Here is a 25,063-nt window from a genome sequence, read left to right as displayed (position 1 = left end):
GGAAAATGTATAGATCAACCATTAACAGATTTAGCTGAATATTCGAAGGGAGAATCTTGAGGAACCTCTCAGTGGAGCAGCAGTAGCAAAGTCCTGTTTGGGACAAAAACCTTTGGTTGTCCTGGGACAGAACGGAATTACCGAATGCTGTGGCTGTAGGATGCAGAATGGGTAGCCATTTCTACATGCCCCAAAAGTGGTGCTTGGCAGAGTGTGTTCTTAAGATTTCTCATCTTGAAAGGGCCTCTTGAAGAGTTTCAACAGGTTACGTGAAGCAGGCAGCCTGGCAACTGAATTTTGCTATTTTCAGGTGCCTCTGTTTGCTCCTTAGCATCTCTTCCTTTCTTCATGTCATTCTGCCAGTTTCTATGAGAGATGAAAGACAGGTACTTCCTGAATTGTGTAGGTTCCATAGAAAGAAAGAAAACAGTAAGTTTTTGCTGTACCTTACATCTATGTGCAATTATTTTTCTCCCCTTCTTTGGTGTAGTAGAGAAAAAAAGGCTGAACCTATACCTTTTTCAACTCTATTTAATATCTTGTTTATGCCTTGACGATTTCTGATCTATGATCAATTTCAGTACATATTAAAACTGCCAAAAAGTTTGAGGAAGAGGCTTTTCCTTGTGTAGCTTTATGCTGGTTGTGAAGGAGGGTGGAGGTTTGATGGCAGGTGACCATTGCAGTGCCCAGTTAAGCATAAATTAGAGAGATAACAGCAATCCAGAGTCAGTGTTCACATGAAGGTTTGTCATCTGGCAACCTCGTGTGTTTCTTTAGTCTGGCAGAAAGCGTGACCAGTGTGTAAATACCTCCCTGCGTTGGTGCAGGTGCCCAGGTGCTGATGGGGGGCGGCGGGGTGGGCTCTGTGAGGAGAGGCCGGGGCTGCTCCATGCTGGACGTGGCCGGCTCCAACCAACCCACCGCCTGGCACGGCTCTGTCCCGCAGCCAAGATGGTGGCACCTCTGTGGTGATGTGTCTGAGAGAGTAAAAAAGGCTATGTGGCAGCTGTGAGAGAGGGGAGGGAGGAAAGCTGTGAGAGAAACACCTCTGCAGACACCAAAGTCAGTGAAGGAGAGGGTGCCCCAGGTGCTGGAGCAGAGACCCCCTGCAGCCTGAGGGGGGGGACCCTGCTGGAGCAGGGGGATATTTCCTGAAGGAGCTGCAGCCTGTGGATGTGGAGGGGGACCCACACTGGAGCAGGGAAAAGCGTGAGGTGGAAGGAGCAGCAGGGAGGAACTGTTAGGAACTGACCACAACCCCCCATTTCCCACCCCCCAGCGCTGCTCAGGGCAGGGGGAAGAAAGGAGTTGGGAGTAAAGCTGTGCCTGGGAAGAAAGGAGGGTGAGGGGAAAAGGTGTTTTAATTTAATTTTGTTTCTTTCTATTGGAACCTATTTTAATTGTCAATAAATTACATTCATTTTTGTCAAGTCAAGTCTGTTTTGCCTGTGACAGTAAATATTAGGCAATCTCCCTGTCCTTACAATTGACCCATCACCTTTTCCATCTTGTTTTCTCCCCCTGCCCTGTTGAGGAGGGGGAGTGAGAGAGCAGCTGGGTGGGGGGCTGGCAGCTGGTCAAGGTCAACCCACCACCCTTCCTTAGGGCTTTGTGGTTTTAGACATATCCGTGAGCTCAACGGGTATCTTTTGCAAGCATTTGGTATGAGTTCTTCAGTGTTTTTTTCTTTATGCTATTTGCAGGTTTACCAATTGGCTGTATTAGTGCACTGCTGTATTTTTCAAGTAATTTTTAGTGTATTTTCACTTTCTTTTCTGCTGATTAAGCTGTGCGCTGCTTTTTCACAAATGAGTGAATTAAGTTCTTCACAGTGCTGACACTTCTGAATGATAATTAGCCTATACAAAGAAGTAAATCATAGTTTTAGATCAGGAGTTGTAGAGAAATAATCGTCTTAAAGATAAAAAAATAAAATAATCATGGTCAAAATGTTTGATTGCAGAACTATTATCCTGCCATAAACAACAGTTTGCAGTATGGAGTTTTTTTATTTTGTTTAGATTCCTTGTGGAAGAAGGTATTTTTATTGGTTTGGCTAAATCAAAAGATTGATAGAAGAAAGCCTTTCAATTAGATTGCTTTGGTTGAAACTCAGTCCCAGATGGAAGTCACTAATGATTGTTCCTATCTTGTGGTTGCTTAGTGATAATTGTGCGATAAATTAAGCTTCAGTCCAGGTCTTATAGCTGCATGGTGCAGTGCCATGGTTGGTAAAGTGCACTTGTTAACAAGTTTCAGCAAAGGCCAAGGGCAGAGTAAACCTGAAAATAGCATGTTTTATCTCAGGTGATGGTTGAAGGACTTTGGCAGAGTAGTATGGGGAAGTCTGCACAGTTTCTCCTAGTGTACTGTTCTGTTCAGAAAGTATTTTGGTGGTCAGGGTTGTCCATTTATCTAAATGTAGTGGCTTTGTTGTGGAGTGGAATTGTTTGAGGCACTTGGAAAATGCTTCAGTTTATTCAGTTCAACTTAGTAATAAGTGAGGTAAGAGAATAAGGATATAAACTCCCAGAAAGTTTTCTGTAGCTTACCTGTGGATTCTCATTTCTTTTACTGTAATGATTTCTGTTAATGAAAATAGATGTAAACAGTACAGTGCATTTTAGCTTTGATTAATATTACAGTTATATTACAACCTCAGAAATTAATTTATTTGATGTTACATGCTCAGTGCTGTGTTGATTTGATATTGTTCTTTATTCTTTCCTAGTATTCATGTGATGGCAAATTTAATTGTGGTACACGTCACTGATACGGTTTTATTTGTGCTCCATATCATCCAGTAAAACAGACTTCTTTATTCATTAGATGCATAAATTAGGTAGCAGAAGCAGCTAATGCTGAAATGTCTTTTTTTGTTGTTGATGTTTTTAGTTTAATTTTTGCATTGTTAGTTTTCATATCAGATCTTGGAGGTTGAATATGAGCTGCCGTATCATTGTGTTTGTCGAGTAACTCTGGGATTACTGATTGGTAGTCAGTCCTGATAACTTACCAAGTAGAAGTCTAATTTTGGGTTCCTAATTTTGAAGACTAGTCCAAATTCAAAAGTTTTTGCAGATGTTCTCTTCTTTATTACTTCCTCAAGAATATCTTCTAACATGCAGTGGGTAAGATTCCCATTTGCTTAACAGAGATTTCCCATTGCCTGGATTTCTAAGAAGGTGGCTTCTTTAAGGCCACTGATGCTGGGTTTTGACATTGTTCTCAACTGACCTTCCTTAATGCATTAGAAAGCTAGGCTGTGCAACTTCAAACAAAACCCCTGCATTAGTCCTTAAAGGACTTCAAAGAGAGCTTATTAAGTACCATTCGTTATAGTGGTTGCTGCCATAGTCTGCAGATACAATTACTTCTCATCCAATCTAACTGCTGCTGTTCTAAGCAGCAGCAGCGTTTAGAGCTGGCACTGTAGCTCACTATAGCAGCTGCCAAGGTGATGTGAGTGATGCATTCCTCATAGCGCTTCCTTGTGCTTTATTGGTCTATTAAAATGGAAATAGAGAAGTATCCAGCTGAACTTCCATAGTAATAGCATTTGCAACTCTGTATCCATCTCTCTCTCTCTGTTCCTGCGTGTCACGTGCCATGTTCCAATTTTAAATGTGGTCTTAAGTTGTACTGTTTTATTTTTATTCAGGACCATTTGTCAATAACCACAGGTCTCACTTTGGGAAGAAAATACGCTTATCTAATGAGCTGGAAATGAGGGGAGATCACTGAGCTCTATTGCACTATTATGGACTACTTATAATTGTTTAGCTTTAATTAATAATCTTCTACAAGTAGAGAAGTAGCACTCTTAAAATACAAACTTATCATCCATGTGTTACAAATTAATATGATATTTGCCTCTGCCCATTCACCTTCTAGTGCATGAAGGAAAAACAGGTGGTATGATGGCAGGGTCTAAGCAAGTGCCCGTCTTGGTGGTTTCGTGTTTCTTGCTGGTGGGTGATACCAACAGAAGAGCTCCAGCCTCCAGCTTTGTGCCATTCAGTACCACGCAGTAGGGGTTCTGACCCCCTCCCTGTCATTACAATTTTCCTCCTGGATCTTGGCACTAAGGGATCTCCTGCACAGGGTAGTCTGGGGGGGACAGGCTGAGGAGCTTGAGCTGTGCACAGCAGCACATTGCTGCTAAAGAACAGTAGGAAACTGTCTCCTGTGCCAAAGTGCTGCCTCCAAGGCTTCAGTGAGGGGGTGCTGTGATGGTGTATGACTTGGAAGGCCCTTCTTTACTATCATTTAGGAGTAAACAGCAGAACTTGCCTCTCAGTAAGCACTGTAATGTCAGTGTACAAGGTAGAGCCAGGAGTTGGTGGTGTTTCCTTTTATAGCTCTTAAAGTTAAGTATTTTATTTTCTTTTTTAGAGCTTACTGACTATCTAGATGCTTTTGTGAATTCAGGGAAGCTGAAGAGGGCTTTAAGTTCTTTCACTTTAAATGTTTTGGCAGTAAAGATGTTTCTTAACATCTAATTGGCTTAAATTATGATATTCTGAGGTTTCTGTGACTTACTATTGATTTCCTCTCCCACATCTTAAATCCATGTGACTTTTAAAGTTGAGCTGGCTGCATAGATCCACGTGAAATTGCCGTGCTTTCCTACTAGGCTGAGCATTAATAATGAGTTACACCTTGCTGTGTGGTAGCACCACACTGATTAAATGAATTAGTAAAACGAGAGCTGCTTATAGCAAGTTAGTCCTGTAACCTGTGCTTACTGTTGATACCTGTAAATGTAAAAAATCATTTATAGTTTGATTCCCTTAAGTGAGAAATGGACACATATGTTTTCCTGTAGTATTTCTTTCATATTTTAAATGAGAAATAAACTTTTTTTTTTTAAAGTGGTATTTTTAACCACCATTAAACTTGAGTGTTGTGGAAGAGCAGTGAGAAGCCAGTCATAGCAAATATAAATAAAACCTGAAGATAACTTCTTGTACTCAAGTACTTACAATTTTTCGGTGTTTAGTATGGACTAGGAAAGACAAGGTGGCAGAAATAGCAATGGACTACAATATAGCAACAGTAATTTTAGATTGTGAAAAGTTACAAATTTGTGTATATAAGTTTCTGCTAAATTCTACAAAGCAAATGGGAAGACAGTAATGGCTGGGGCAGGGTGTAGTTGGACAGTGCCTGGTACAAGTTGCTTCTTTTTCCCCTCTCTTAAGTTTTTTACCTTTCTTCAATTTTTGATTTTTTTTTCTTCCTTGTACAGGGGAGGGAATGAGGTCTTTTAAGCTGTGAAGGCTGATTGTATACAAGTGTACCTACCTAAGGTACTGATGCCTAAAACAGTTTTCTAACAGTTGAAATGGATCTAGTTGAGAAACTATCTAAATGACATTGTTGATGTCTTATGTTACAATGGACTTTGGTTGCTTTATCTTGTGTAATATTCTGACTTTTTTTTTTTTTTAATGTAGCGGTATTTTCTTGTTGGAAGTAATCCTGCAGAAACCAAATACCGTGTTTTGAAAATAGATCGCACTGAACCAAAGGATTTGGTTATAATTGATGATAAGGTGAGTGCCTCTCTAGTTTGGTTTTTTTTTCCCAGTTATTCCAAACAATACTGTCTATATCGAACTGAATTTAAATATTACACATTTAATCATAATTTAATTTAATTACAACAAAGGTATGTCACAGAATCAGAGTCATATAAAAATTGAGGATGGAGGGAATCTCTGGAGATTGTCTAGCCCTACCCTCATGCTCAGAGCAGTGTCAGCTACATCAGGTGGCTGAGGGCCATGCTCAGTCATGTTTTGAATATGGCTGGAGTCTCCGCAACATCCCTGGGTAACCTGTTCCACTGTTATCCCATCCTCAGAGTAAAAAAACTGCTTCTTGTGTTCAAATGGAATTTCCTGTATTTCAATTTGTGCCCATTGCCTCTTGTCCTTTGACTGGATACTACTAAGAGTCTGACTCAGTCTTTCTCCCTTTTGCCAGGTATTTATACACATTGGTAAGATCCCCTCTGAGCTTTTTTGTTCTGCAGGCTGATCAATCCTGACTCACTTGGCCTCTCCTCCTATGTCAGATGCATACAGTATTAGCATGGAGATGATGAGTTACAGTGTGGGAGTGGCCACAAGATCTCCAAACAGCATGTTAACTTTTATGAAATTTTCCCAAGTTTTTCAGTTTATATATACTCCCAGTGATTTTCTTATGTTCAGCTATGCGGTTCTAAGTGCAAAATACATTTAAATACGATCTAGTCAATTTTTTTGTGTTTCTGATATATATGAAGCAAAATAAACAGCGGCAACAAGTTTTAATCTGCACAATAGAATAAGACTTGATTCCTTTCCAGGTAATTTATGGTTTAAAATCTTAACACTTAAGATTTAGAAATGTTTGAATTCACATGTGACCATGACTATTTCTATTGCAGTGAACAGTGAATTTTGTGCATAAAAAGCTTGTTGTATTTGTTGGTAGGACGGAAACAGGACACAGAGGATGTAGAGCAGTTGTTTGGTTTATTATATGTTAAGTAAATTCTATGATACTCTGATGTGAAATAACATTGAACTGCCGAAGCAGTAAGTTAAATGAATTTTATTTTAAAGCATGTGTATACGCAACAAGAGGTGAGGGAACTTCTTGGCCGTTTAGACCTGGGAAACAGAACAAAGATTGGGCAGAAGGGCTCTTCTGGGTTATCTCGAGCTGTCTCTGCTTTTGGTGTAGTAGGTAAGTGTTTAGTTTGATTTTATAAAATCTTTTATTTAAGGAGGTGAGGCTTCTGGTGTTACACTGTATGTCTTTGTCTCCCCTTGACTTTTTTTTTTTTTAAACTGAAAAGGATTGAGTAATTTCATTCTCAAAGATAATACATTTCTGCATATGTTGTGAAAACAGGTGGTCAGTACAGGGGTGAGAGTTGTGCTGTAACTTATCTTTTTGTCACTAAGGGAGAAATCTAGGAAATAGCCAAACTCTAGAAGCTTGGTTGAAGATCTCACCAAACTCATCTGATTGTAGGATACAAATCATGTGGAACCTGGCCTCCTGAATTCCAGAGCTCACAGAATACTTTTTTAAAATAAACTAAGTTGACGTTCTCTGTTAGGTTGCATTTCTGCATCACACACTATTCAGAAAGATGACTTAATTTTCTTTTTGGTTAACTTTTTGCTGTGACATATTTAAAGATTTCTTTTTCATGTTTGAACAAGTATAACTGGCGGTATGTCAACTGAATTTTTAAATGCTGATCAGCTGTCCATAATCCTAGAGAACTGTTTCAAGGATTCAATAGATTCTAACTCCATCTGCAAGTCACTATTGTCAGGTACTGAGGGTTGATATATCGATGGTGATGTGTCCAAAGTAAATGCTAATGTGTTTTAGATTGTGAAAAGTTATAAGTTTCTGCTAAATTCTACAAAGCAAATGGGAAGACAGTAATGGCTCTGACAGCCCCAAGAATACTTTGTGCTATATTTGTACCAATACACACCTATACATCTAAATGCAAAGCTGCAGAGGAGGTGCAGAATGCAATTCCTTTAAAAGATGCTCCTGAATTTTGCATAACAACCAAAACATAAGAAAATATTATTAGTATTCTAATCTAAGGTGGAAGATTAGGCAAACTTTCTTCTATATTCTTTTTGCCCATGAAGCGTTTTGGAACTTATCAATGGATCTACTTTTCAGGAATTTCTCATGTAAGGTTTGTAATTGTAGAGTAAACCTAAAGAAGCTTCTAACAGTCTTGCAGCACTGGCTGTTTTTGTACACACCATCAGTGCTCACTACCTAAATGTCTGATAATATATTCGGTTGGAAATTAGTTGTGTTCAGTGAAAATTTTGCATCCCAACTGTATGTTGGTTTCTATGTACTCTTCATAACAGGAGGGTTTCTATTCTGTAGCCTGACATATGTATTTGTTATCAGATACGGTGTACTATTTCTAGGTTGTTTTTTTTTAGAAGTAACTTGCTCTCTTTGTGATCTTCAGATTATCATGCACTTCTAAAGCATATGCTTTAGATGTCTTCCATCTTGATCCTATCTAATCATATCTGTATAAAGATGTAATTTGGGGGAATGCAACTGGTCGTTTATTTCTGCCTCCTGGCTCAAGTCAGGAGGACAGGGCTGGTTTTTTGTAGAAAGGACAGCTTTGTTCTGTTCTCTGATTATTCCATTAACCAGGGGCAGTGTGTTCAGTGCACTCACAATGGGCATCTTCTGGTTCACTGTATAGTGTTAAAAAGTAGAAATTGCTTTTAAATGGAGAGAACCAGGCCAAGGGGAAAGGCTGGGTTCCTTATCAGGCTTTGGTATAACATTTGGTGAAATTCAAAGGATAGAGGCTGTTCGTGTAATTTCAGTACCTGGAGAATACAAGAAGAAATTTGACTGCTATTTAACAACTGAAATTCAATAGTCTGGCTGCTTCAAATGGAATACTTTGTTTCTTATTGTCAGCAGGGTCTCCTGTCCTTGTGCAGGTGAGAGCATTTTTCCAAGGGGGGCTAATAAGGTAGAAGAAAAAATTGCAGTTTATTCGATCACATTGCAGCCTCCAGCAGTGACAGGGAGGAAAATGTGTGCTTCGCTCATCCTTCTTCTTTAATTTATAATGCAAAGCTGAAAGAACTGAATATAAATACAAGTAAAAATGTGAATTGTGAGGGGGTTCCCTCCTCCTCCCCGCCCAAACTAATATATTTGTTGACAGTGCAGCAGTAACTGAATTTTAGGCTTTTTGCTAGTAGCCACCCATCAAAGCAGCTGCCTCCAAGAGCTAATTCATGTAATTTATTAGCTACTAAAACTTAGTATATGCAGTGATACAAAAGTACTGTATTAGAAACAAATTTGGATTCAAGGTGGTTACATATTTCTATTTTTTAATTTGAATGTATAGCAACTCAGTGGAGAAACATGCCTGTGCTCTGTAGTGTTAGGGAACGAGGGTGGAGGCTTCAGAAGCCTTCTTTTTATTAGGCAATAGAGCCAGACATTGCCTGTTGTACCTCCTTAGCCCTCTGGCCTTCAGCAGGGTCAAGTGTTGGTATCTGAGAGAGGAAATAGAAAGAAAGGATTACCCCTGATGCTCTGAAGGAGTAATTTGGGAGAGATGGTGCTGCAGACAGGGAATTTAATTCCCAGCTGTTAAGGAGAGAGCGCATAAAGGTGTTGTAGTACCCGCAATTCCTTTTGCTGTTCTGTGCCTTTCTCCAGTAGGGAATACATAAACCTGAAAAGAAAATTGGCGTTGGGGTTTCCTTCTTGCCCTGGAAAAATTAACCTTTTGCTATCTGAAGTAATTGGGGCATGCCTCACTCTGAACAATGAGTCCTATAGAAAGCAAATACGAGTATCTTAAGTAGACAGCAACTTACATATTAAAATAGGCACGGTGGAAAGAGAAAAAAAGGTAAAAATCATGTACTTAATTGATTAATACAGTGGGGATAAATTTTAAGACTCTGTCTATGAGTGCATATATATACACATTATACACATAACATTAACAAACAAAAATTCTATGAAATCTTAATTTGAGATTGTTTTTCTAAATATGTTTGATAAAATCAATGCAAACATCCAACTAATAGGATTTTTGTGCTGTTTTAACAGGTTTTGTCAGGTTTTTAGAAGGCTACTACATTGTGTTAATAACAAAAAGAAGAAAAATGGCAGATATTGGAGGTCATGCCATATATAAAATAGAAGATACAAATATGATTTACATTCCAAATGACTCTGTAAGAGTCACTCATCCTGATGAAGCCAGGTAAATAATATGTAAATAAACAGTGTGTACTTTTTGAATATTTTCTAAGCAGTGAACTGCAACTAGGAATTTAGTCATGGATTTCCTTCTGTTAGTATGTCATTCAAGCCATTTCATCTTGGTTGATAAATCGGTGTGGAAGAACGGAGAATAGGCCACGAGTTCTGTGGTCTCTAACCTGGAGGGTAGATAAAACTGTTACAGTCTTTCAGAGCTTTTTGTCCACATTTCCATGTCACCTACATGTCAAAGCTACATCCTAGCAAATGCGCACCAGGAAGCATCCAATGTAGACATTGTTTTTACAAGGGCAAAGTAATGCTAATACTGGTTTATATTGTTTGGGGTACTGTTCTTTTGTTAGTAACTCTAGCATCATGTTAATCTCACTTGAAGAGATCTTCTGTGCTCTTCAAAAAGTGCTAAGTAGACTATTTAATGATTCTGTGCTGTCAGAGTCTTGTGAATGTTGCTGTTGTAAAGGCTGATAAAGTTTAGCTGCTGCTTTCTTTTTTTTCTGAAGAAAGAAATTTGATCCTTTGGTCAGCAGAGAGCCTTGTACTTGAAATGTACAACTACATACTGGTGGTGTTTTTATCAGGGTGGTGTAACTTTATGTCTATGAAATTGCAGACAAATGGTATCAATACACTGCTTTTCAGTCTGTAACAAGCGTGACTAGTCAAAAAAGTGATGGATTATGATAAACTAATGTCAGGTAATAAAACAAGCCAAAGGTAACTATTAAAAAAGTTTCCACTTTCAGGTATGACTGATTGTAAACCTCAGTCTCCCCTCTCAGAATGCAGTAGACCACATTATCTAACCTGTATATTTATGGTGTTAGCCATTTTGTCATTCGTAGACAGTGTTATGGTTTCTTCTGAGAATTTGCAAGGGTCTGATGGGTTGAGGTAGATGTTTCTTTTCTTGTTCATTTATTTGAGAATAATTGTGAAAATCTTTAATTCTTGTATAGTATTGTTGGGAGTTTGCAAGTCCTAGAGAATTTGGCCCATATGTAGAAAATAAACTACAACTTCATCTACAACTGCCTAAAGAAACAGCATGTACATGAGTAGACACTGGGTTAAGAAAAGACTATTTGATTTATTTAATCCAAATACTGACATTCTAGTGGAATTACTTGTCAAAAAAATTACGGTAAGATAGGAAGAGAATATATGGCAAGAGTCTATATTTATATGTATTTTAATTTCTGAGATCCTCTGAATTACTTATTTGGGTCTGTCCAGTTAAACTAATAATTTTCCCTTTGACTTGAACTATTTTGCTAGATATCTGAGAATCTTTCAAAATGTGGACCTTTCTAGCAACTTCTATTTTAGGTAGGTATTAGTTACTAATTCCTTTTAAAAAACTGTATGCTTACACTCGCTATAAGATTCTGGTTTTGGATTTTGATACCCAAGATCTTTACGTTGGTATTCTGGGGAAATAAGACCTGTGATCACACTGCTCACGCATTTTCATCAGTGTCTTTTGAACCTACTTTCTCTTTCAACAAATTGATTAAGAATGTAGTCTCCATAAAGTTAAAAAAATATTAGAAGTTTTAGTGGCATTTAGTGGCAAGGTAGACACTGGAATTAACATTTCCTCTGACTGTTAGGCTTTGCCAGATTATGCAGAAGTTCTGTCTTTGGAGAAGTATTATATTTCAGGGGGTTTTCTTGTCCTGAAGTTTTTCTTTCTAGATCTCATTTTCCAGAAATAAAGCTTTGCCTTGATTCAGAAACAAAGATAGAGAAATAGGTCCTCGTCTAAGATACACCCTGCCTAGGGTACATCTTTCATAGGGCCTTATAGGCATTACCAGTTCCCTTTCTTATTGCTTCATAAATGCTATACGTAAGACAAGTTCCTGTGTCCCAGCTACTATTACACATGAGATGTTTGGGACAACAGAAGAGTGGGGGAAATATGATAAACATGGCAGTTAGAAGACTTTAAGACTTAAACTAAACAAAAAAACCCTCTTGCAAGTACCAAAAGGTATAACAGTCTAGAAGCTACTTCCTCTTGGAAAATAAAGGCTTTTTGTCACAACTGTATCTGTGAAGACAAAACCTACCAATGTTTCATGTCTGTTTTGTGGTTTTGCATAGGAAGGCTTTTTCACAGTGTAAAACTTGAGGTTTTCATCCATGCTTTGTCTCCTAGCCCTAACATTACGCAACTTTTTTTTTCCCTCTCCTTTTTTTATTCCTGCTTGGAGGTGATGAATAGATACAGTTTCTGTGGTTGTGCATAGAGGGGAAAGGAGAAGGTTCTTATATGACTCTCTGATAAACACATTTGTCAGTTTAATTTAAATTGTCCTTGGCTGAAATCATACCATGTTTTTCTGCATGGTTTTCACATAGATCCTGGACAGAATTAGTTATACTAAAACTAGTTATACTAAGTCAGTTATACTAAAACAATTGATCTAAGGGGAAAATGGAGGAAAAGCCTGAAAAAGTCTTTTACAGAGATACTGTTTAAAGGTTCTGTCATATGCAAACTGAGCATGTAACAGCTGGGGTTTTTTTTCTAACAGATAAGAATGTCAGGTCACTATTATGGAAATGTGGTGAATACATGGGTTAGACTTTGTTATCATTAGTAATAAATCTAAATGTCCAATGTTTAAATATTTTTTTTATTATTAACAAATATCTAGAACTTGCAGGAGAGCCAGTAATCACTGATGTTGTCTTAGGCTAAAATGGAAATCTCTGGATTTCTTGTTCAAGTTATGTGTAAATTTGCTTCCTCCTTGGGGAAATGAATCCTAGTGGGTTATAAAGTTCAGCATTTAGGTAGTGTTGTCAGTATAAAAGACAGAATTTGTTACTACTATGGAACTAATAAAAACCCCTTTTGTTTATTCAGCCACTGTCTTTAAGATGCATCTGTGCTGCAGTCACAGATTTAAGGGTAGATAAAGTTTTTGTGGACCAAATCTTAAGACTGTTTTGAGTTCAGGTAGCAGTTAGAGAATAGTACTTAATTCTCAGAAAAATTAGGTTGTCTATGTATAAGGATATTTCTGTTGGAATAGCTATTTTTTATCTTCAAGACTGCTTCTTGGGAAATAGTGAATTAAGTTTGTTGATATGCTTTGTTCAAATAGCATATTCAGCTTTCAGTTATAAGAAGAATATAAATACAATTTCAGCTAGTGTACTGTAAACAGTTTCTATGTTTGTAAAGTTTCTTGTGGAAATAATTTGTATAATTTGCCATTATAGAATCAGAATCTATCTTGTTTTAAAGTCTTTATTTTAATGAATAAAATAATACCATATTAAATATAAGTACTGATGGAGAGTAAGGGCTTTCTGAAAAGTCCTGTGCATCTACAATTAGTAACAAATGTTATCTATCAGTTACAGCTATGATCTGTCTCACTCCCTTCAGTATAATCTTACTGTCCTGAGAATGCCACTTGAGACATTAAAAACTGAAACAATCCAGACCCGGCAAGAGAGTTTTGATATATTTGAAGATGAAGGACTTTCAACACAGGGTGGAAGTGGTAAGCAAATACGCCTAATTAAACTCATGTTGTTGGTCATGAGTACGTTTAAAATATGTTCCACTTGTAAGTTTAATTTTGGGAAACATTCAGGTGTTCTGTATTGATCAGCAGTTTCTTAACAGTTGTGAGTTAATAAAAGATTACATAAAGTGCCAATTACAGACATTTGAATTTGAACAATGCAATTTCTAGAGGTGATTAGTCATTGTTTTGTTAATTTACATTGCAACTCAGGGAGATAATTGAGCATGCTGACATTTTTCAGCAACTGATTATTCAACTGACTTGTAAGACTCCCAATAGGAATGAATTAAAGAGTGGGAAACAATAACTGATTAAGTACTAATAAATCTTTTAGTTTCTTGTTGGAAAATATTGATGATGGACAAATTGTATGAAGTCAGTATCAACTTGATGTAGTAAACACTATCAGGAAGTCTTAAGAAAAATTATTTATTTTAGTTGTAAGCTAGTCTTCATTTTCCATCTAACATACTCATAAGAGTGTAAAGATGGCCAGCCAGAGAAGAAAACTGTTTTCTCTCCCTTTTGCTTCATGCACAAACAAAAATGTTTCCACTGAAATTCTTAATGTTGGATTTCTTTCTGTTGAAATCTATGCTTTTTATGTTTTATTGCCCTGTGACTTTTACTAATTATCTGAATGCTTGTCAAAAAATTACATTTTGATTATTTTTTAATTTTTTTTTTACTTGTTGGTATTGTATATATGACACCACTTTTCCTTGTTTAATCATGAAATATCAGAAATAACAGTGCTGCCTTTGATTCATAATGAATACATTGCTATAAAAGTGGTCTCAGACAGCTGTGGAGATTCAACTGGCCACCTTAGGCAACAGAACGCCATACCTTTTAAATACATCATCTGAATCTGTGCTTGTATTGGTTGTAAAGAGTCTCAAAAGCAGAGGCTGTCTGCATTACCACCCTTACTTACAGTCACTGTGTAACTTCTGTTGCACAGAAAATATGGTACTTTTAGGACAAGTGAGATTTTTGTAACTTTGGTTCTTTGAGATAGTAAGAATTGCATGACTAGTCTTCCACCTCTTCTAAACCAAAATTAATCTTCTGAGGCATTGAAGAAGAAATGTATTGGTCCTGCTTTCTGTGCCTCCGAAGGGGACTGAAGGTCTAACAAGCACATAGAATGCCTGAAACAACCGCTGACCTAAAACTATGCAGAATAAACTTGGACATTGTTTGTCCGCCCTTTCATTTTTGACACCCTTTCATCACAACACCTAGAATAGACCTACACTGACTACAACTCAAAGAATGATAATGAACGTTAAGTAAGTAACTAATAATCGCCTTTGATGCTGAAACTTACTGTGTTAAATAGTTGTCACATCTATCATACTGCCATTTAAAAGCCGGAAAGTAGTGCTGTATACAGTGTGCCCTAAATCTAATGGAAAAATTGAAAGATAATAAAATAAAATATTTAAGGAAAGGCAAACACCACCACCACCACACCCCTGAAGAAAAAGATACCAGTAACATGGTCATATATATCAGGAATTGGTTGTCAAATACTACAATGGCAGAAATGACCGTAAAGAGTGGAGTGAGCAATAATTCCTCCTTTGCAAAGGCTCTTTTCCACAAGATCACTCAGGAATCCATACAGTGGCATCATCTCTTCTATGTCTTTGTGAAAACATTGGGAGATAAAGATGCCATAACCTTGACCCCATCAGCAATATGCTGATTGCGCACACAACTCCATTTCCAGTAGGTGTTAGTAGCCTATCTGTTCATGTGATAAAATATTTAAGAAATAGCTGCCTGCCATTCAAGAATAAATTCTCAACAAAGTAATGCTGCTAGCAATGAGAAAGAGGACAAATTGCAGGCCAAGTGCTTGTGGCTGGGTTCTGCTGAATGTATACACTTCCACCAAAATCATTACATCAATTTCCCATAGGCTTATAGTGACTTGGATGACTAGGTAGCAACAGTTTGTTCAACAGCTGCATTTTCACCTTCAGGCTGTTAGGAGAACTCATATTTTTCCCTGAGCAGAACATTTGGCTGCTATAATTGACATACATACTGCTACGATATAACTCAACCTGCCAGAAACTTCATTTGAAAAAACTACACAAAAAACGTAGGTAGTAGAGTTTTTGTCCTATTCCTTCTCTTTAAGATTCAGACTTGTTCAATTCCCATCACCACCTTTTGGTGTCAGTTGTCATCTTGGTCCTGATTTTGAAACAGAAAAAGATTCAGGTTCCAGATGTATCAGGAGTTGAATTTTAATTTGCAGGTTTGCAGTAGCTGCATTTCTTGATGTCAGTGCAAATTAGGAAAACCATGGTAAATTATGTGAGAAGCAGATTGACATGCTTTTGATAAAGGGTGACAGGGCTATGCATGATCTGTCGGAGCCTACTGGGTAACTCCAGGGCTGACCCAGAATTGAAAAGCTTATAAAGTCCTCCTATGAGAGTATTTTTGCTTTAACTGAAATTCTCAACTTGATTTATTATCAAATCCTCTGCTGCTACCGTGCAAAGATCTCTCTTCAGTACTGGAAGTATCAGAAACTTCTGCATACTACAGTGACTGGCAACCATAGAAAAGTTGCATGTCTTCATAAATGCTGAACATCAGCATGTGCCTGAATTATCAGTGTTTGGCAAACTTCAAGGATGCGAGTAAATGATACACTGCCTTGCAGTGAAGGGAAAATCAAAATAAAAGTCCAATGACCTGGATTTTAAAACAGTCCAATGCAGGTCATCTTGCTTCTTAATGTCTAATGCATTTTTATTGCAACAACTTCCTAGGTGTATTTGGGATTTGCAGTAAGCCTTATGAAAAGTATGTGTGGAACGGCAAGCTTCTGGAGGCAGTAAAAAATACTGTTCATCGTGACTGGCTGCTATATATTATTCATGGATTCTGTGGGCAATCAAGTATCCTTTTACTGTTGTAACATGTTTATCAATTTTCTTGAGGTTTGAACATAAGAAATACATTGTATTATTTCCTTGTCATGTAAATACTTCCCAATTTTAGAATTATTGGTTGACCTGTATTTTCATTACTTTTCTGTGTTTTCTGCTAAATAAGAAATAAATTTATGTTCTTTTAACAGGGCTTTGATACAGGTAGACTGCATTCTCAGTGAGACACTGTTTGTAAGCATAGGGTTTCGTAATAAAGAACTTGAGAGGTCTTTAAGGCTCAGCTGTGTTTTTTCACAGATATTTGAGGAAAGGGAGAAAAGCTAAAAAGAACTGAACTGCTGACATAGAAATGTTCTCTTTGTAATCTTATTTAAAACATTTCTTTTAGTAGCTGAGATTTGCAGAAGTTTTTGTATTTACTCAGTTTCTGTTGAAGATGACGATAGAACTTCAGGCCTGCTGTGCGAAGAGAGTTAGGTAAACACGAATCTGAAAATCTTGTTTACCAGACTATATATTATTTAAAATGGGTGGATGGGTCTATGTGTATTGTAGGAGGAGGAGAAAAAACCCAAATGCATATCTCACTCCAAGAAATGCTGTCTCAGCATTTTACTTTAGAAGAATTTAATATATTACAGAGACACTCTAATCATCAGTAGTGTCATGTTAGTTTAAAAGCCTGTCATCAAAATATCTGGGGAAGCAAATACAGTTATTGTTAGTGGTTTCTGCAAAGCTTAATTTTGCTTTTTCATGATTGTAAGGCTGCTTAGTCCCCAGACAGAAAGATAGATCTGTTTTTATATACCACTATTTCATCTGTGGTCTTTATTGAAGTAGTAGCTGTGGATCTGTCCACCAGTGTTGTGCCTGCAACTGCTGAGTCAGTGACAATAGTTTTTGCTTAAGGTATTTGATGAGCAAATGTCGTCTTCCCTCCTTCTTGTGCCTCCCTTATTCTAAGGAAACAGTGATAGTCTTGCTAGACATCCGATTCCATCTTCTTTTGGTTTTAATGAAAAAGAAAAAGCCTAAAAGAAAGCTACCACTGCATCTGTAGCTGTTTGCCTCTGGCTTTCAGTTGTTGTTACTTTAGTTGCAAATTTTTCTCTCTTCCAGACAAACAATTAGAGGGTGGCTAATATACCGCATCTGAAAATAGAAGCTCCCATGCTTTAATCCCAGTATTCACAAAAGCCATATTTGCTGCACAAGGTGAATCTTGTACTTACTTCGCTTCATAAAATAGAAATGCTTTCTTCTGTATGTTGTGAAAAGTGGTTGATGTATTGTAATGTAGATTTCCTTTTCAAAGTTCTTAAAAATGATTGTTGAAGAAGGCAACGGTCTCTCCCAGCTGCAAAAGAAATTTGGAAGTGATACTCGTCATTGTTAAGGAGATTTTAGTAAATCAGATGTTTCAGTTTCATACACTTTTTTTAGAATTTATTTTTGCTTGCATGAGGTAAGTGAATGAAAAATTGCATGTATCATGTAAACCTTAACCTGCCTTTCAAGAACTGTTAATATACGGTCGCCCTATATATGTCACTCTGATAGCCAGAAGATCAAGCAAATTTGCTGGAACACGTTTTCTGAAACGAGGAGCAAATTGTGAGGTAAATGAAATGTGATTTTAGGGATTCCCCATGCCTGCCCCCCCAACAATATGAAAGCTTCAACTTGACTGACTGGAGAACTGAAATGTTTTAGAGGGTTGTTAGGGTTTTGGCTGTAAATCATGCTATTAGATAATGTTATCACAGCTGTCATTACATTTTTAATTCAGATAATACACCTATTCTTAAAATAAGTCTTAACTGGAAGTTCTGGTGGGTTTTTTTGGTTGGTTCTCATTTTTTTAGCACACTTAGAGATAATGTTATTTCCCAAATAGAGGGGTGGGGGGAAAAAAAGATAATATACATTTAAGGACAAATGAGAATTTAACCTTCAGTGGTGTTCTCACTACTATGATTTGGTGTATTACAGTTTAATTGTACTCTGTAATAATCAGTTCTCTATTAATACATGTAGCTCTGAAGTGTCATGTCTACATCGTATGTGTGTTTCTGTTTGGTTTAGGGAGATGTTGCTAATGAAGTGGAAACTGAACAAATACTTTATGATGCTTCAGTTATGTCATTTTCTGCTGGGAGTTATTCTTCCTATGTTCAGGTTCGAGGATCTGTCCCTCTGTACTGGTCTCAAGATATTTCAACTATGATGCCTAAGCCACCCATAACGTGTACGTACAAATTATTCTTTGTGATAATTATCATTAGCACTGTGTCCTATAGGAACACTTGAGATAGTGAAAACGAAATTTGCGAAAATGAATGGTCTATGCATTTGTTCTTTGGGAAGGCATAATTTAAGGTAAAATCAATGTTCTTGATAATAAACATCAGGGTATACAAATATTCAACCATACAAAAATCTGCATTTAATGAAATTTAATAGAAAAAGTCTCTGTCTTGGACTTCATATTCAGAAATGGAATACAAAAACCTTCTGTTTGAAGATGTCACATTTCTTTGTGCTTATTTTGTATACAAAGTTAGCTACATTTATCTTAGTATTGTGGATAAAATCTTGAACCTTTTGAAAACGGTGGAAAACATCAGGGCTAAGTTTACTGGGGCCAGAATAATTGTTCTTTGTAAGCATTTCAAGGTTTTGGTTAAGAAGTTGCTTCAAATTTGGAAAAGGAAGGGGGCATTTAACAGCTTTTGCATGAAAATTGGGGAAAGTAATTGTACCATTACCACCAGAGAATTAGTATGTATTTTGTGAAAATTACTTTTAAGAAAAAATAATTTCAGTGACTCTACAGCTTGCTTAATATTGTCCTGAGCATCTGTATTTGTTGCAGTGGACCAGGCAGATCCTTTTGCACATGTTGCTGCTCTTCACTTTGACCAAATGCTTCAGAGATTTGGCTCTCCCATTATTATTTTGAATCTTGTGAAGGTACAATATTTTGAATATGTTCTATGTTTTCTAATTTTTAATATTATGCTTATTTCTGTAGTGTTTATGTGTAATTTTGGTTGAGTTCCAAACTAATATTAGCTTATAAATGGAGTATTTTCTTCATAAATCTCATTCTACATGGCATAGTACATAACTCCAGCTGCTTCCTCTACTGCCCTTCAAAAAAAGTTTTCCATGTTCACAGACTTCTTAAAGTAGTCTTTCACTGTTTTCAGGTTTCTGCTCTTACCCCTTAGATGTAAGTTGAAATAAATCTACCACCAAATTTAGTTTAGTGCTAAAAAATTCTGAAGTAGTACGGTTCCATGCAAAGTGAGGTTTGTAGGCTTCTTGACACAGATGACTGAGTTATTTGAAATATTATGCTAAAGACTTATCTTCTGTTGTTTGCTCTGTCTGGTAGAGTTACGGAAGTATGAGTGGGAGAGAAAACTGAAGCGTTCAGATGCTAGCTAATGGGCAGTGCCATTGGTAGCAGGGCTGGACTAATGGAGGGAGCTTCATGATTGCTGCAGTAATTCAATTCACTGCTGTGTGAGGGGTTGTGGTACAAAGCCTGGATTCTGGGTGGCGCTGTAATTTTGGTCCTTGTATTTGGGATTCTTTTGTTTTGTGTTTTTTCTGTTCTGTTCCAGCCATGTTCTGTAGTGGTGTGTTTCCACATTTGGGTTCAATATATTGATTTGTTTTGCTTAAATCATATCTTACTACTTTTTAGTCCTAAAAAAAAAAAAAGAATTTAATTTATCATGTTGTAGAACTGTATTAGATGTACATGTAGGATCTGTTCCTAGTATAAAAAAATAGGGCACATACAAAAGGAAGCCATTTCAAACTCTATGTTGTAATAAATGGCAAGTAGATAAAGTATTTTCTATTTCTAGAAGTTTTCTTGTGTAGGAGTACTTTTAAGACTGTTCAATCTGTGGAATCACTTTAGGATAGCATTTGTTCATAAGAAAAAAATTTTATCTCTTGCAGCCATAGTTTTCGAAAGCTATTGTTATAGTGTGTGTCTAGGCTCATGTGACCCTGACATGTGAATCATTATATGCTTTTCTATACAGGACTTTTGATACTGTGCTTGACAATGCATGTCTGTCTTTCCCTCTCTGTAGATGCTTAATATTAAGATGCTAAAATTCATGTTGCTTTATTAAAGTACCACTTAAAAAACAAGCAACAAACAAACAAAAAAACCCCCTCAACAACAACAAAGAAATACATGCAAAACCCTGGGGTGGGGAAGCCCCCAGATCTGAACATCTTTTTTTTTGGATATTGCTGCTGCTTTTAGACAAATGCCTAAGCACTTCTATCTCCAGTAGTTTTATTATTTAATTTCTTAAATGTTGATAAAATATAGATCTATACCGTTCTATATCTGTCTGTCCTAGGAACTTGTTAGTTAGAAATGAATGTATTAGGCTTCCTTTGCGTTTGTTTATTCAGGACTGCTATTATATATTTAAAGCATTTCTATAACAGGTTCGGTATAGGTTTTACTCTGGATGAAGTTGAAAAGAAAGCCATACTAACGTATACAGTGCCAAAACATATGGTATATTCAGAGAATGGCAACAGAATTCTTTTTTACAATTATTGCAAAGCTGGGAGGTGGGAGCTGTTGTTCCCCATCTCCTGTCAGTAATCAAGAAGAATTTGCCTGGATCCTCTTGTACCTGAGAACTGAATGGGATACTTTCCTTTCTGCCTTTCGTTTTCCTTCTTTTTGTCCATTTCCTCTGTATTACCACTTCTGCTTTTACAGGGTTCCATTTTTCAGCCAATGATGATGCACAGTTGAAACAGATGACTTTTACTACTAACACAGATCAATTGTTGAAAACCCAGAATGTTCAGTTTTTTCTGTCTCTTCTGTTCTTAATTTAACTGTCCTAGTTATAAGGAACTGCCTGCTGTTGTTACAGCTTCCACATTTAATTTCTGTTATATACATACATGTATTATGTATATGTATATGGGTTATGTACATTTGTTAAGAAAATTGTAATGTTAACTTCCTTTTCTTTTTGCTAAAGGAACGTGAAAAAAGAAAGCATGAAAGGATTCTCAGTGAAGAACTTGTTGCTGCTGTGACATATCTCAACCAGTTTTTACCCCCAGAGCATGCAATTATATATATACCGTGGGATATGGCCAAATACACAAAAAGGTAGAAAAGATCCTCCTTTGTGCTAATGTTCTCAGCCACAATACAACTAACTGTATGCTGCTGAGTGTGTCGCTTTTCAGTTGAATGTAGCTTAGAAATTATGGGAGAATTTTATGAAGATCTATAGACAGAATAAAACTTCAGCTTTTGAAGGATTTGTAATATTTTTCTATGGTTTCTTATCAAAGTGGAGCAAGGCCGAAAACTTTTAAATTCTCTGCAATGGAAATTTTACAGAAAAGCCAAAAAAAGCCATAAATATTCACTTTTTATTTTGAATTACTCAAAACACTGCATTTTCTTAGATGTTTCATTTCAGTCATTGAATTTATTGAGTTACAAAATTTTGGAAGACAAGAGGTTTGATATCAATCAATCTTTTCCATTTCCTCTTCCAAAAGGAAATGAGGGCATTAATTTCAATGTTATAAAACTTTTAGATTATTAGAAACATGTATCTTAGAAAGGCAAATATATTCTTTAACTTTTTATTCTATAATTTTGGACAATGGAATGCTGTACTAGGATCATGTGAAAAGGATGAATGTTTTCATAAATGTAGAAATATTTACAAGGCATGAACATTTTAAGTTTACAGTATAGATTGCTATTGTTAAGTAACACACAGCTCAGTTGTAAAGTTCTATGATCTGCATAAGTCTATTGTGTCTTACAATGCCAGAAATTCTAGAAGAATGGTAAGAACTGTTGGATCAATGTTTAGGTGTTTGTTACTATATCAGTCTTAGCAAAATAATGGAAAAACTGGTATTGTTCAAAGGGCAGGAATATAATCAATGTTTGTTGATTTAAATTTTATGAAAAAAGCTTTCGGAAACAATCCTTATTCACTATTTGAAGTTACAAGTTGATCGATATGGTTGGTCATGCTGGTGTGAAACTGATACTTAAGTGTTTGACATGGTTCCACACTATGTGTTTCATTCTGAAATGGCATTGTGTACAGTTAAGTGTATATGCAATTGTTTGTGTTATGATTAAATAAAAAAACCCTCAAAATAAGCCTGGATTGCCTTTCAGAAGATATGCTAGGTGCAGATTCTTGGGTTTTGTGTGGAGTGATGCTGATGAAGCATAGTGGTCTGTCCTATGTGGGAAACGATACTAGGTCACCAAAGGATTCCCCTCCTAGCTTTAAGCTTGAGGTATATTTATATACATATCCACCCTAGTACAGGTATCAAAAATACCTGAGAGCTTTGAGCAAGATTCATTATTTATGCAAGTAAGAGTTATTTAAGAGTGGAAGAAAATGTGTATATCTGCCTGAAGAATTGACCTTTTCAGGAATACTGAGAACATGTTTGCTTTAAAATGTAGTTTCAAAGTAAGTTTGCTGGAAAGTAGTACTGGTGGAAACATTCCAAAATATTGTATCCATCTTAGTATAAGCAATCTTTAAAAAAACAAACCAAAAATTGTTCGTGTTACTTGACATGTAAACACTGTAATAAAAACTTTGAAAATAAAATTATGAGTAAACAGAAGTTAGTCCCCCACAAAGAACAGATGGATGCCCTGATCTGAGCAGGAGGTGTGGGACATCATGAAGGCCACACACAAACAAGTATTACCGGACAAAACATCACCCTGCAAACCAAATGAGGGAATATGATTGAGCGTAGTCATACATCTTTTTCTGCCTTGTTCTTGTTTTGTGAATCACAGAAAGTTTGGTAGAGGAAAATTAGTGTGATGTAGAAGTCAAGGACATTTAGATTTTTGAAGTCTTCCACTTCTGGTTTATGTAATATTTTGTTTACTTTTACAATAAAACATTGCTTGGATACAGTCAGTGTCTGTTTCCTAAGTCTGTAAAATCTAAGAAAACTGTAGATGTAATTACTGTTAGATAAATAAAGCTGTGATGTGAATCTTCCTCCAAATGATTTTTGTTATTGAAAGGCTTTCCAAACAGTGAAATGTATTTATTTTTTTAGTGTTAATGTACCTTGACTGTATTTTTTTTTCCTCTCCTCAGCAAACTTTGCAACGTCCTTGATAGACTGAATGTGATTGCAGAAAGTGTAGTAAAGAAGACTGGATTTTTTGTTAATCGACCTGATTCCTATTGCAGTATCTTGCGGCCGGATGAAAAGTACATACAATTTAATTGATGCAGAATGAATAACATCTATTCCTTGGAGAGTTGTCTGGAATTTATATGTCTATTACATTATTTCTTATTTTAAGGCTTAAATTAATATGAAAAAATATAATTCATTATTAAGTTATAGCTAAAAGGATTGCAGTCCAAGGCACGTGCCAAGAAATACTAATACACTGAAAGTGTACAGTTATGCTGCAGCTGTTCTGCCTAAAATGGTTTGAAGTAAGAATTCATTATTTGTAACTTGTAGTCTGTGCCATGTGTGATTTATATAAAATGGTTTTGTTTTGGATTTTTTTCACCTTAACGAAAGGAATCCTAAATTTGGGGGTAAATTTAACAAAGCTAACAACATTTGGAATTTAGTAAGTGGCTTCTTTTGAGGCATACTAATAAGATAACTATAATTTAGAATCAGTGTGAGGGGGAGGTTTAAATCAACTACATTTATTTTTGTGCTACAGTGTATGTTATGCCTCTACCTTCTAGTTGTTGGTGTTGTACCTACTACAATTTTTGTGCCCTCAAGACCCAGTCTAGAAACACTTGTGTTGCTCATACTCTGTTTTATGGGGAGCAAAGGAGAGATATTTTATATGGCTTTGGAATAGTTCTACTTTAAGGCTAGATTGATAATTTTTTTTTCTGCAATGTTGTTTAAATACAACACACTACTACTGCACAGAGTTTTCACTGCTTTCTGCTATTCAGGGACATCAGTTTTGCTTTGTGGCAGGTTTTAATTGTCCCCATTTTTCACTGAGCCAATCAGTACATGGTATGATCTGTTTTTTTTTTAAATTATTTGCAAGTCATTCTGTTTTGTTTCTCTTTCAGATGGAATGAACTGGGAGGTTATGTTGTTTCCACTGGTCGCTTGCAGGTACTAAAATATACTTCATTAATTCATAGTTACAGTGATGTAGATCAGCACTCCCAAAGCACCAGTGAACCATTTCACTTAAATACCTGATTGGTGATTCACAGAGTGGTCTTAAATTAATATTTATAGTAAACAGCATTATTGCTATCCATCCCAGAAATCCAACTGGGAGACAGAGCTTAAAGTTCTTGCAAGGTACCAGAAAACCTAATGCTGTTGGAGTTTATTTTTGATGGAGGTAGTCTGATAAACGCTCAGATTTTAAACTAGTATTCATTGCTATTTAGTCTGTAGTGTTACCAGTGCAGTGAAAATTAAAACAGCAGCATTTTAGCAAACTGCATAATATAATATTATACAGAAGAGGTGAGGCATAAATATACTTAAACCTGATGTGACATATTCATACACATGAAAATGGGTTGTTAAAAGCTTTTTCACCAGCGTTGAATATTCTGTACCATGTTACAATTTCCCTCACTAAAAGAAAATAAAACTAGAAACACTGCTTTCTTTAAGGTTAGGAAAGTGCCAACTAAACTGTAAACCATGTGGTACCAGATTTATACCTGA

At 36.4% G+C, this 25,063-nt stretch overlaps 1 protein-coding gene and 1 long non-coding RNA gene across 4 annotated transcripts in view; both read left to right on the top strand.

Annotated features, from left to right (window-relative positions):
• Positions 1–25,063, top strand: part of FIG4 (FIG4 phosphoinositide 5-phosphatase) — a 77,162-nt gene that overhangs the window by 6,494 nt on the left and 45,605 nt on the right. For 2 of the 3 annotated variants that reach the window (XM_056342989.1, XM_056342987.1), the window contains exons 2-13: positions 5,463–5,561; positions 6,621–6,744; positions 9,652–9,808; positions 11,107–11,157; positions 13,204–13,352; positions 16,178–16,306; positions 17,822–17,922; positions 18,389–18,551; positions 19,179–19,276; positions 21,343–21,476; positions 23,479–23,595; positions 24,445–24,490. In XM_056342989.1, the coding sequence (XP_056198964.1) occupies positions 5,463–5,561; positions 6,621–6,744; positions 9,652–9,808; positions 11,107–11,157; positions 13,204–13,352; positions 16,178–16,306; positions 17,822–17,922; positions 18,389–18,551; positions 19,179–19,276; positions 21,343–21,476; positions 23,479–23,595; positions 24,445–24,490 (1,368 nt within the window). Of the gene's footprint in view, positions 1–2,968; positions 3,135–5,462; positions 5,562–6,620; positions 6,745–9,651; positions 9,809–11,106; positions 11,158–13,203; positions 13,353–16,177; positions 16,307–17,821; positions 17,923–18,388; positions 18,552–19,178; positions 19,277–21,342; positions 21,477–23,478; positions 23,596–24,444; positions 24,491–25,063 lie in introns of those variants that run through there. The other variant, XM_056342988.1, reaches the window with a different exon arrangement.
• On the top strand, positions 16,313–17,808 carry LOC130151159 (uncharacterized). The gene is made up of 3 exons (XR_008822522.1): positions 16,313–16,777; positions 17,423–17,518; positions 17,619–17,808. It is a non-coding gene; the product is annotated as an uncharacterized LOC130151159 (long non-coding RNA).

The sequence above is a fragment of the Falco biarmicus genome, chromosome 6 (genome assembly GCF_023638135.1).
Source record: "Falco biarmicus isolate bFalBia1 chromosome 6, bFalBia1.pri, whole genome shotgun sequence".
Classification (NCBI taxonomy): domain Eukaryota; kingdom Metazoa; phylum Chordata; class Aves; order Falconiformes; family Falconidae; genus Falco; species Falco biarmicus.
Note: the sequence above shows the minus strand (reverse complement) of the source record. Positions and strands in the feature narration are given on the sequence as shown.